Genomic DNA, 12,456 nt, shown 5'->3' with positions numbered 1-12,456 from the left:
CTGACGTTTCGGGCCTAGACCCTTCTTCAGGAAGGGTCTCGGCCCGAAATATCAGCTTTGCTGCTGCTCTGATGCTGCTTGGCCTGCTGTGTTCATCCAGCTCTACACCTTGTTATCTCAGATTCTCCAGCATCTGCAGTTCCTACTAACTCTGAAACACTTTCCATTGTCTTACTGTTTCCCCACAGAAACTATATCCTGGGTACATAATATTCAAGGTAAATTTGCACTTTTTTTCACTGGGCTTTCTAGGGTCTTCCTAAGTTTGGGAATACAGCTACGCAAAACATGTAGGAATACAGAATGTATGAGAGCAAAGTATAACTATCCCCTTAATTTGAAAAAGATTAGTCATAAGGTTATGACTAAGTCTTGCAGCAGCTGATTTGGCTCAATAGGATCACACTGTGAATCATTGTTTATATTAATTGTGATTCAATTTCCACTCAAGAAAGTTACAGCAGGAGCACTAATCAAACCTTTTTTTTCAAAAGATGGAGGAAATGCATTATCAAGATACAGCTAATATTTTTATGACATGTTTTAATCTGGTAATTTGAGGCCCATTTCTTTCCTAGAGCAGTTTGCTGAAATGGTTCTCCAGTGCAGAATATTACTCCCATTGCTGTTGAAAACCAGTATTTATAGACCATCTTAACGTTTCCCTCAGGATGCCGCAAAGCATTTCACAACAAATAAATTACTTTTGATGTCTAATCCTAGTAAACATGACAGCCATCTCACAGATAGCCAGATCTCATAAACAGCAAATAAAAGAATTTGTCTTTTGATGTCATTGTTTGTGGGAGGTATGTTAACCAGAAGACCACCAGAATTTTCTGCTTTCTAAATATTTCTACAGGAGCTTAATTTCTATAATCAATTTACACAATAGTTATTTGCATTGTGGGTTATATTTGTAATAAATGTACATAATTGTGTATACACAACTGTTTTAGAGTTGTTCCTTGAACAACAGCATCACTTTTATTGTAAATACTTTTCCTGTTGGATTGGAAAAACTGAGAAATTACCATTTATGTCAACAGAACCAAAGCTCATTCACCCAATATATAGATGCAAGCAGTAGTGTTTTTGTCATTCAGCTCTTGGTAACTGTTTCTTTTCCAGTCACTTTTCCATACAGCAGTTTTTGCAGTTTTAAATCCATATTGTTGTCAAACTAAAAGTGCTATTGTGGTTCCCCTAGGAATTCATCACCGACTGGTCAATTGATCAGACCTCTGATTTAAAAAAAATCATTAATGGCATCACTCTTCATTGCTCCCTCTGAGATATATATGTCTTCATGTTTTGGCACTGCTCTCCTTAAGCCTGTTGAACATGAATTTCAAGGAAATAAAGTAGTGATGGAAGTTAGCCATGTGATTAACACAGCACCAGTTCAATGCAACTGTGTACTTACTTTCTAATGTAATTCAACATGATTTGTGTGTGTACATGCATGGAGCACCTTGTCTGTTTTAATGACCTAAACTGATGTACAGTTATTGACCTAAAACTGATGTACAATTTTAAAACAGATTGCAAGACTTGTGAAAATGTAGGTTCCTATCCATATTTCAAACTTTTGGACCTATATTTCCAAATGCTTTTCACTGCAGTGCCTTTAGGTAATCGTGTATTTGGACCTGTTTAAATTTTGAGTTGATGGCCATGTACAGAAATAATCAACCCAGCCAATATAGATTCTGTTTAAGTATCAAATCGTGTTGGAGATTCAGTAGAGGCATTGGTCAACTAACTTCTGATTTGAAGAGCTAGTATTAATAGATTTCTTCCCTTCAGATTTAAAGTTCATGCAGTATTTTCTAGAAGAAATTATTTACATTCATGGCAGTAATTGTGACAAATTAGTTAATAGGTTTAGTCAACTATCTGGAATACTAATCAAAGCATTTTTTAAAAAACACAATCAGTGTTACTGCAATAAAGAAATTTCCATAATTTTTTGCTCTGTGAATACTGAATGAGATATTAGACATCTAGAGGGTGCCAAATACTCGGCTGTATATAAAACCTATGACAGTATGACTTGTGTCAGTCAGAATTGCAGAATTTGAATTCAGTTTTCAGAGGATTCTGGGAATTTTAAATACCTATCTCCTGTAGAACTGGGTCTGTCTGAGAGTCTGTCAGCCTGAGGTGACAGAGACTAAGTAGGAATTTTAGGTTGGGAGTATGTTTCTCAGGGGCTGAATTTTACAGTCCTCTGCCCGGTCTGTTTTTGGCCAGGGGGTGGAAGTGCAGTACATAAAATATGATGGGTGGTTAGTCCACTGCTTTCAGGCTCACCCTGACCCATTCCCCACAAAACAGTTGACACACATAATTTTTGGAAAAAAGTAACTAATGCTGTTTGGGCTTGTTAACATGCAAATTGATCCAAATATTATGTTTATATTCTTAATCAAACCGTCTCTTGGCATGGGCAGGCCAGCTGGAGTGGGTATGCCTTTTCAACCAGCTTGCTTTAAAAAGTGTAAAAGAACATTGTGCTTCAAGGGCTGCCCTGTGCACCAAAACCTCTATCACCAAAACCTGCCTCCTCTACCCCCTTCTCTCCAAGGATCACTGATGTTGCCCCACACAAATCCCAGGACTTAATTGGATCATGGTGCTACAGCTGCCTTCAATCAGAGTTCTGGGCTTTGTGGGGGGTGGGGGGGAGGTGGAGGTTTGGAGCTTCTGGGACTGTGATGGCTGCAGGCCATCCTAGTGGCTCCTGGAGATATTATTTCCTCTCGCGGAGGGGCAGAAGTCCCACTCTCTGCTTATAACACCTACAATTTGGAATTGCTGGGGGAAATCTGTGATCTTGTTTGATTGGGGTCAACTGGCATCTCACTTTTTTTCTGTGTCGGACGGTGGTCAAGCAGGATGTTCCCCCCCTGCCATACCCCAACAAAATTCAGCATGAATTGAACTGCTGAGCATGTGGTGTTGATACAGTTGGGTACCCTTGACTGGGGTTGGCAGGTGGGAAGTGAGAGTCTGGGGGATGTAGATTGGTGATGTTTCAGTCTGGTGGGTGGGGTGGGGTGGGGGGAGATTGGGGGTAATGAAGCCATGGAAGCGTACTGTTTCCGGAACCCTGTTCTTTCTTTAACCCCTTCCTCTCTGCTGTTTCTTCCAGATGGTCTATAACCTGGCGGATGTGGCCTGCAAGTGCCACGGGGTGTCGGGTTCTTGCAGCCTGAAGACCTGCTGGTTACAGTTAGCTGACTTCCGCAAAGTGGGCGATGCGCTCAAGGAGAAATACGACAGTGCCACCGCCATGAGGCTGAATGGCCGCGGCAAACTGGTTCAGGTGAACAGCCGCTTCAACCCGCCCACCGCTCTGGACCTGGTCTATGTCGACCAGAGCCCCGACTACTGTGTCCGCAACGAAAGCACCGGCTCCCTGGGCACGCAAGGCCGCCTGTGCAACAAGACCTCCGAGGGCATGGACGGCTGTGCGCTGATGTGTTGTGGCCGGGGTTATGACCAATTCAAGACGGTTCGCACCGAGCGCTGCCACTGTAAATTCCACTGGTGCTGCTATGTCAAGTGCAAAAAGTGCACAGAGGTGGTCGATCAGTTTGTCTGCAAATAACCAACACCCCTCCCCCTCTAAACAACAAAAAAACCCTGTAGCTACAGAGAGAAAGAGAGACCTTGAGAAATTCGAGACTCCTAGGAATTGGGCTGCAACGCGCGAACTGCCTCTTAATACTTCAGCTAATGAAAAGCAAAATGATCAAACCAAAAGCCAACTGCAAAACTACGTGAACTTTAAGCTTTAAAGAAGACCCATTTAAATGCATTTAGCGCCAAACACTGACTAATGTGGAAGTAGAAAGCAATGGGAGACGGGTCTGCTCAATTGTCGAACATCTAGAGACTGTGATCATCACTGAACGTGGTCAGAAACAAACCTAGAAACAGGGCTTTTATCTCAACGTGCACTCAACAGCGCCCCGCCTTGAACTCTCTCCAAGTGCAGATTTGTCCAGTGGGAATGATCGGTGTTGACTATTTGGGAGATAAATCTCAGATCTGAGCACGGAAACAATGTGAACGCTCTTAACACACTTGCTCTTTAAAGAGAGGGTCTGCACCCCGCCCCCCCCAACCTAGAAGGGAACAAATTTCGAATATAAATGTGTCAATCTATTTTTGCATTTCAGAAAATTCACTAAAAAGCCAACGTTGCTGACGATCACCCATTGGCTGCCCCGAGATGTAAACTTGACAGAAGTTTCCTGGGTTCCTGTGTCGCTTTCTAATATTTAAAAGCATTAAGTCCTGGCTTGCCATGTATTTATTTTGCGGAAAATATTCGCTGTGGTGGCAGTCTGGTTTCTGTGTATTTAAACCAGTTAAGTCCACACTGAATGCTCAGACTGGGAGAGTTTTAGCACAGATGGACATTAGAGAACATCTTTCATTGCAATATTTTAGTTTCCAAAATAATAAATATATAACTGCAGGTCGAAAATGGGAGGACTTGCTGGTATGGTAAACTATATATTACGGGCAAACTAAGGTTTATTGGTGTCTAATATTCCAACTTTGTATATACGTCTACAATCAGCGATTTAAATTGTATTTATTTACAGTTATATCTAGACTAGATTTGTCTAAATCTGCATTTAAACGGATTTGCTGCAATTGTATTCATCTAACATGTCCAATTGGTTTTCCTTTGTAAATCCGTGGAATGTCGCGCAAAGTGGACATTGCTAATGTTTGTAGGATGTGTGTCTTCCTCCGAACCCCGAACTGTTTGGGGCAAGGGGGGTGGTTCAGTTCCCTGGAATGTTGCACTGACCTAAGTTGTAAAACTGTTACAAACAGCACTTGTGCACCGCACCATTCCCATGTACTAAAACAGTAGGGTTCTTTTGGGGGGTGGGGTTGAATTGGTTTATAGTTTGTGTCGCGTTCGTTCCCAAGAAGCAGGAGATTTTTTTTTCTCGTGTCGGGTTAGAGTAGAACTTGCATACGTGGGAAATATGGTAACTCCACTTGATGACTATTTCGTTAGGGCAATATTTGTCTCTGTGGTACTGCACCGACTGCAGTTTCTGGCAGCGTGTCATTATAGCGATGCATTGAGCATCTCTTAAGTGCTGTACATTTCAAGGTGGATTTTTTTTTAATTATAACGGTACAATGTTGCAAAAATAGATATAACCCAGGCCAGTAAAAAAATGTCATTGCAATTAATTTAACCGTGGATAACTTTAATCTAGTGTATTATGTTGTATGCTTTTGGTGGTCTGACTATGGAACCGTTTTTGATCAGAGTTCATTGAGTAACCTTAATCGTTATGCCACCCCTTAATGTTTAATGGCTATTTATGAGGAGAGTTATTTTCAGTGTTGGAAATAAAACTGCTATAGTTCGAAATGTGTTATTGTTTGTCTATTCCCATATAGTAACTTATGTTTGTTTCAGATAAAGCTTTCATAAACTCAATATTGTTCGTAATTGTTTCCTAGGGTTATCCATGCCATCCAATTCACCCATACACGCTTTTCAATGGATTTTCTTTTAGTTCGCATCTCCTGTTAAATAGTTTAACATTCAAGATTCAGAGGGAAATGAATCCCTTCTCCTGTGGGTGGGAAATGCCTTTATTTGGTGAACTGGGTGGTCATACGGGTCATCCTTCAGTAAGTTAGTTTGAAGGTCGGTGGGAGGGAGGGGGTCACGATTTCTATCGGTTTTAGAGGTGCCCAGCATCTGTTCTGGCAGACTTCTGCTGAGATGCTATCTTGATTTATTCTTAACACCCTCTGTCAATTTTGGGGAATAAACGGGACGCGTTTGTCGTTGTACTTGAAAGCTGTTTCCCTTTCACTGATTTGGAGACAGGGAGACATTAACCGAATGAAGGATTACGCTATTAAAGACCTTCTTTATGTTCTGATGCTTCAAAATAGAGCGGCGTCCCGGGTGCAGGAGTCTGGATTCCCAACTATCAGTCCATCTATTTCCCTTATTTGTCTTACTGGAATTTCACCTAAGGTAGCCCGAGCAAAAGCAAAGCCCGTTAAAGTATCGGCCCGACTGAGTTGGGTGCTCTTTTAAGTTGTAACACTCCCAGCCTGCATTATATGTTGTATTAGCAATTTCATCTGCTACATTTTGGAAGAAGGTACTTGTATCCGGTCTAGAAATATCCATCAACATCGATTTATAAAGCAGATATTGTAAAATCAGTTTGCAATTCATGAATTTGTGGAGATTTCAATGCCCAGCGTCCTCTTTGAGAGGGTGAAGGTAGGATCATAAGTGCAGCGGTACGCTTAGCCATTTCACAATGTTAATCTCTCTTTAAATCGAATTTTCCAACCACCATAATTCTAATATTCTCCAAATAAAAACACCAGCATCTCTCACGTTCTTTGGTATCGAATTGCCGAACGACGTTGATGAAACAATCCTTAGTTTTTGACAAACTTGTGATGTTTACCGAACATTCCCGGCGTGATAACAAGCGCACGCAGTCAGAAAACCTGTCGTGCTTGACAATGAACCAGGAAAGACCTCATTACAAACGTAAATTCGCCACGAGAAACGCTTTCTCTGCAAGCAAATAATTCGTTTTTTTTCTGACAGTGAACATCTGGTTCAGTTATTTCTCCACTCATCATATTATTGATCAGTGCGTTCTCGTTTGGGAAATTGTGCAAGCAATTTTAAAATATATCAGCGTCTTGTCTTGCATCTGTTCAGATGGTGGGTCTATAGATTTAAAAATACTAATTCATTGCCAAAAGCGGGGCTTTTGTCTTCCAAATAGATATATGCCTTCAAATCAAAGGCAATCCTTCACCAGGAAAATTGCATTACTGGATATAATTATTCAAATGTTCCTATTTAATGGAAGGATATTGTCCAGTCCATAAATGGCAAGACTTTGAAAGCATTGTCATGTAATGATGATGAATTGTATCATGTATTTACTGACAGTCTACAAGTTCCTTGCACTGCTGAGTTTGCAGGTCAAAATCCAGACAACTAGACAAGAAAAGGTTCTCTGGGAAATAAATCAACTTGATCCATGTAAATTGATGATCAGTAGGGGTTTCGTTCTCTTGAGTTACGTAACTCGAGTTATTTCCCAGAAAGATTATTTTACCTTCAAAGAAAAACAGGCCTTTACGCGTATTTAAATTGGGAGGTATTCTGGTGGAAATGGGAGTCGTCAAACTTCAAGTGTAAGTACATTCAACATTTTCATGAACTGTTGATACATTGCAAGGTTTTGTCCTTCATCTGCAGGTTGAGAAAGCAGATATGGTGGATAAAACCCCATTAGCAATTACTACAATGCTTGCGCCTTGGGACACGTCTGGCGAATTTCTTTGTGGGTCCTTCTCAGCAGTGACTACACTCATGAGTTACTTCGTAATCGCTGTAGAGCAATTGGAGACGTCCTGAGGTCGTGATAGACGCTAAAATAAATGTACATATTTTTCTGACAATCGTGTACCTGTGTCTGAAGCTTGGTAACTCTCAGTTCATTCATTACAGTAATGAGGATACAAATACATAAAAAGTTACTGCAGCCATTTTCTTTCCAAATGCTTCAGAAATACTGTAGATAAATAATTCACACAATACTTCATACTCTGTATAGTGAGAGACTCTAGCTACCCTTGGGTGGTGGCATCCATTTCTTTGCCAATTCACAAGAGAATATGCATTTTTATTATATGAATACTGCTGTATTGAAATTGAATAATTATTATGATGTAATAATTACCCTTTATAAGCACTAAATCTCAAGAAATAAAGTAAGCACTTGTCTCAAAAGTAACACTCAACAAATGATGGAATAGATATTCAGTTCAGATGGCATGTATCCCAAAATTTTGAGGAAACAGCAGAGACTTCGACCACAATCCTTCAAATTTTTTTTGGAAATAAGATTTGTGGCTGAGGACTGGAAGGGTGCCAATGTAACACATCATTTAAAAAGGGAGAAAGGAAAAAAAATCTTGTAACTGTGGATACTGGTAGTGGATATGTGTCTACAGGCCATAACATGGGATCAAGTTAATACTTAGAAAGACATGAGTTACTAAAGATAGCTAGCACACATTTGTAGAAAGTAATTTGGATCTTTAAATTTCAATATAAACCTTTGCTCAATAACTGCATTGAAAAGAAATATTGTGCATAGAATAACAAAGATTTTTTTTTAACAAAACTACATCGCAGGTATTTGATAAAACAAGGACTTGTAACATTGTAGAAAAGATGGCAGCCTGGAAAGCAAAATGGTTATGTGACAGAGAATAACAATTAGTAATTTTAAAAAAAGGTATTCAAGAGATGTTAGCTGTGGTATCTAAGCCAATGGTTTTCTTAATCTGATTACACCATTCGGAATTGAACATAAAAGTTACATAGTCAAAGTTCACCAATGACAGGAAAATAAAGATGTGATTTATTATGAGCAGGCCTTTATGCGATTTGGGCAGATAGATGCTGAACAAAATTTAATATAGAGAAGATGATACATTTTAGGAGGAAACTGAGATAAAAATGCGCTAACTGATAAAACTTTAAAAGTAGCAGAGCAACTTAAAAGTTCAGGCAGCTAATCTTTCATTGGGATAGATCGTTGATCCAAGCATAATAATTTAATCACAGATTTTACAAAAAGGAGCATCAAGTTCACAGAAAAAGTGATGATGCTAATGTAATACAAATAACTCATTACACTGTAGTTGGGAATTGTGTTTAGTTTTGTGTACCCTATGTCAGAAAAATGTAAAGGACATGGAGTAAATAAGTGATTTATGAATATGTTTCCACGTCCAAGGTTCTCTCCTTGGATTTGTTTTCATTAAGACGAAATTTGGTAAAAGTGCTAGAAAATAAAAAGGTACTCCAATATTGTAAGTACAAGAATGCTATTTCCCATGCTTTGGGAAGTTGGCAACTAGAGGGCAAAAATTTAAGATCATCACAAAAAAAAGGATAAATTAATGAACATTTGTTAAGGATCAGCCATTTAGGCAAGGAATGCTCTGTTAGATACAATATGGAGTCAGAATTGAAGATAACTTATAAAAAGGAAATGGATGATTTTCTTTTAAAGTGGAGTAATTGGGAGAATAGGGACTTATTCACCCTTAGCACAATGGGCCAAATGGCCTCCTTTGCTATAAAATTCTATTATTTAATGTTGACGTGGTTCTACAGATTTACGTGACATTTTATGTTGGGTTGGAGTATTACCAAAACATTATCACATGGGTGTAATGAAAAGGTCATGATCATTATGCTTGTAGTTGTTGATTTTTCCTCTGTCTGATGCATTTCCAAATCCTTTTTTTATTATAGAATCCCCATGATGTGGAAACAGGCCATTTGGCCTAACATGTCCACACAGACCTCCTGAACAGCATCTCACCCAGACCCATCCTCCTATCCTATCCCTGCATTTCCCATTGCTAACACACCTAACCTACACATCCCTGGACACTATGGACTATTTAGCGTGGCCAATCCACCTACACATCTTTGGACTGTGGGAGGAAACCTGAGAACCCGGAGAAAGCTCATGCAGACACGGGAAGAATGTGCAAACTCCACACAGATAGTTGCTCGAAGCTGGAGTCAAACCTGGGTACCTGGCACTCTGTGGCAGCAAAGCTAACCACTGAGCCACTGTGCTGCCTGTGCTGATGGAACATTTCAAGTTTATATCTTAAATTGTGTAGGAATAACTATTTGTTCAGTTTGGTAGTGTTGATATTATTTTGACCCTTTTGTTTGTCTTTACTGGAGGAGGGATTAATGATAAGTGACAATTTACAGTTTTACATTAGTTCGCTGCTCGTTTTATTTTACATAAAGGGTTAGCTCAAGTCCTTCAATGTGTATTGTAATTAGCTGCAGTAGAATTAAGCATTAATGCTTGTAATCAGGAAAACTAACCTCCTGCTTCCAACAAAAATAATAAGAATTAAAAGCTACCACGAACAGTAGTACCTTGCTGGTGGAGTGTGCAATTATTAAGTATATTTGTTCAGCGAATATCACTTCAAATTTTATGTCTACATCTTAGGGAAATGAATGTTTTCTCATCTTGATTTTTGCTGCACCAGTGGGCTCATCCAGTGAAGCCATTAATGTCAGATATTTTGCTTTAATAGAGATAAATGGGATAGAATCAATAAAACAGGGACTAATAGTTCCAGTGAATCACATAAAATGTTCTGTTAGAATTGCAAGGAAAGGAAGATACCCATCTCTTACTGTTCCAAATTTGATTGTTGTTTTAACATTAATCACTTTGTGAATATGCTCTAAATTATCGCAATGAACAAACATGTGCATTAATAGATCTTTATCAGTCTTCTGGAAGCGAGAGGCTTGTTTCCCTGATTAGAAACACTGGTGCTTTAATGAACATATCCTGACGTACTTTGGTTAGCCTGTTATGAAGTAAAAACTAGGAGCATACTCTCTTAAGACTATAACCTGACATTTATCATTAGTACAAAAATGAATATTATATATAAAAATCAAAATCTCCTGCAAAACTGAAAGAACAAATAATATCTACAAAAATACATATGTAAAATGCTTATGGCTAACCACTTTACAAGTTGTGTTCCAGGGCAATCTGTCATTGTGAGACATAATCAAGGACATTTATCTTGTTCTGGAAAAAAAGCACAGTTTCAATTACTGCAATGAGTTCTAAATGCTTGCCAATTTTCACTTTCCCCAGGCTGCTGATAGTGTTCCAGATTACTCACAAAAGTACAATTTTTTGTTATAATAAACCATGAGGAGAAAATAAAGAAATACGTGACCAACATTATCCAAATCTCATTTGGACATGCTTTATAGTTTTTGTAAGCAGTTAAACTCAGTCAAGACTGTAATATAGTGATCTTCTGGATCAATACATTTTAATCCATCATTTATTAGCATTCCACATAATTCTTGAACAAGCTAGTATTCTGAAATGCAAATAGACAGGGGTTGTAACTGAATTATCTTATTTGCAATATTCTTAGTAATAAGCCTAATGATAAGTTATACTAAAAGACACAATCCTATTTTAGAAATCTGCCAATTTCCTTTTATAGAAATGTATTCATGACTTTTGTTGAGGACTGGACAGTGCAATTTGATTTGATGACTTCCAAAATGATCGATTTTCTGTTCTAAAGACTGATGGCTTTTATCACACATTACTTGTTAGATGCTTATTCATCTCCAACTATAAAATTTTTAATAAAGTTTATGTTGTTACGTCTTTCAAATTAATTTTCAATTTCTTTTGGTGCCAAGTTATCTGCTCTCACAGTATTTTGTTGGTCTTCTACCTTTCTATCATTTTTTCTGCTGAAAGTTACCCTCCAGTCCATCTCAGAGCTCTTCCAACACCATTCTATAATCTTTATCTTCCTGCCTGGTTATTGCTAAATTGAGGTCCATTCCATAGATGATTATGGATTCTAACATGATACCTTTGAAGAGCTAATGTAATGCACCACCATGCTGGTGGAATATGAATTTATTTATTTTTAAAATATATTGCTGCAGCAAGTTTGATGGGGGCAGAGAATGAAAAACACATCCTGTTCATATAGAATCAACAGCAATTAATGGTTGGATGTTCTTCAAAAATGTGCTGCAGCTTGGTAACTTAATCCAGGGATATTATGAATCATTTCTAGATTTTCAGATAGGAACTCAATAAAGCAGATGGTAAGGTCAATTCGTGTAAAATTGAACTTTTTTTTACGTTAACAAATAGGCTCATTAAAGATGATGATCTCAATGGAATGGGCTAATGGTTTTAACAAAAAGTTGTTTAGTAAATTTTGGCCATTTCATCTTTAATGGACAAAGAAAACAATTGGATGCATGGAAAATGGTTGGCTATGAGCAGTAAGTTAAAAAGAAAATTTCATCTGAAATTCCTGGAAAGTTGTGCTGACTTTCTGGTGAGAGTTAATATAGAAATAGAATCTATTCTTTATTAATACCATTGCATTGCAGGAAGATCCATATAGTTCTGACCACAGTAGTTTTCTTTCACTGAGTGCTTACTGACATCAGTTAATATTGTAACATACAAACACTCTAGAGCTTCCATTAACCATTGATTATGTAACAGTGTTTGAGTGGTTACTTACTAAAGGTAAAAGAACTTGAGTTCCACATAGCATGCGTTTCTCCAAAGACACATACGATAAGTGCTGGAAGATGCCTGTCAACTGTTGTGCAGTAATAAAAATTGCAGTAAGCTGTGAAAAAGTGATTGCACTGTTTAGAGAATTTTGTTAATATTTATCACTATGAATAGAAAATAATGAAAATTAAATTTATTGATGGTAGGTACTTAACTTAATGGAAGAGCTTTAGGAAGAAGAAACTTTCAACAAAACATAATAAAAACTAGATAT

The 12,456-nt window shown here is 38.2% G+C and overlaps 1 protein-coding gene across 5 annotated transcripts in view; it reads left to right on the top strand.

Annotated features, from left to right (window-relative positions):
- The window catches only part of wnt5a (wingless-type MMTV integration site family, member 5a), a 33,318-nt gene extending 27,902 nt beyond the window's left edge, over positions 1–5,416 (top strand). For all 5 annotated transcript variants that reach the window (XM_048606596.1, XM_048606595.1, XM_048606594.1 and 2 more), the window contains exon 5: positions 3,158–5,416. In XM_048606596.1, the coding sequence (XP_048462553.1) occupies positions 3,158–3,616 (459 nt within the window). In that variant the 3' untranslated portion in view covers positions 3,617–5,416. The remainder of the gene's footprint in view (positions 1–3,157) is intronic.
- Positions 5,417–12,456: the final 7,040 nt, after the last annotated feature.

Source organism: Rhincodon typus, chromosome 16 (genome assembly GCF_021869965.1).
Source record: "Rhincodon typus isolate 14 chromosome 16, sRhiTyp1.1, whole genome shotgun sequence".
Lineage (NCBI taxonomy): Eukaryota > Metazoa > Chordata > Chondrichthyes > Orectolobiformes > Rhincodontidae > Rhincodon > Rhincodon typus.
This window is presented reverse-complemented; position numbering and strand designations above follow the sequence as displayed.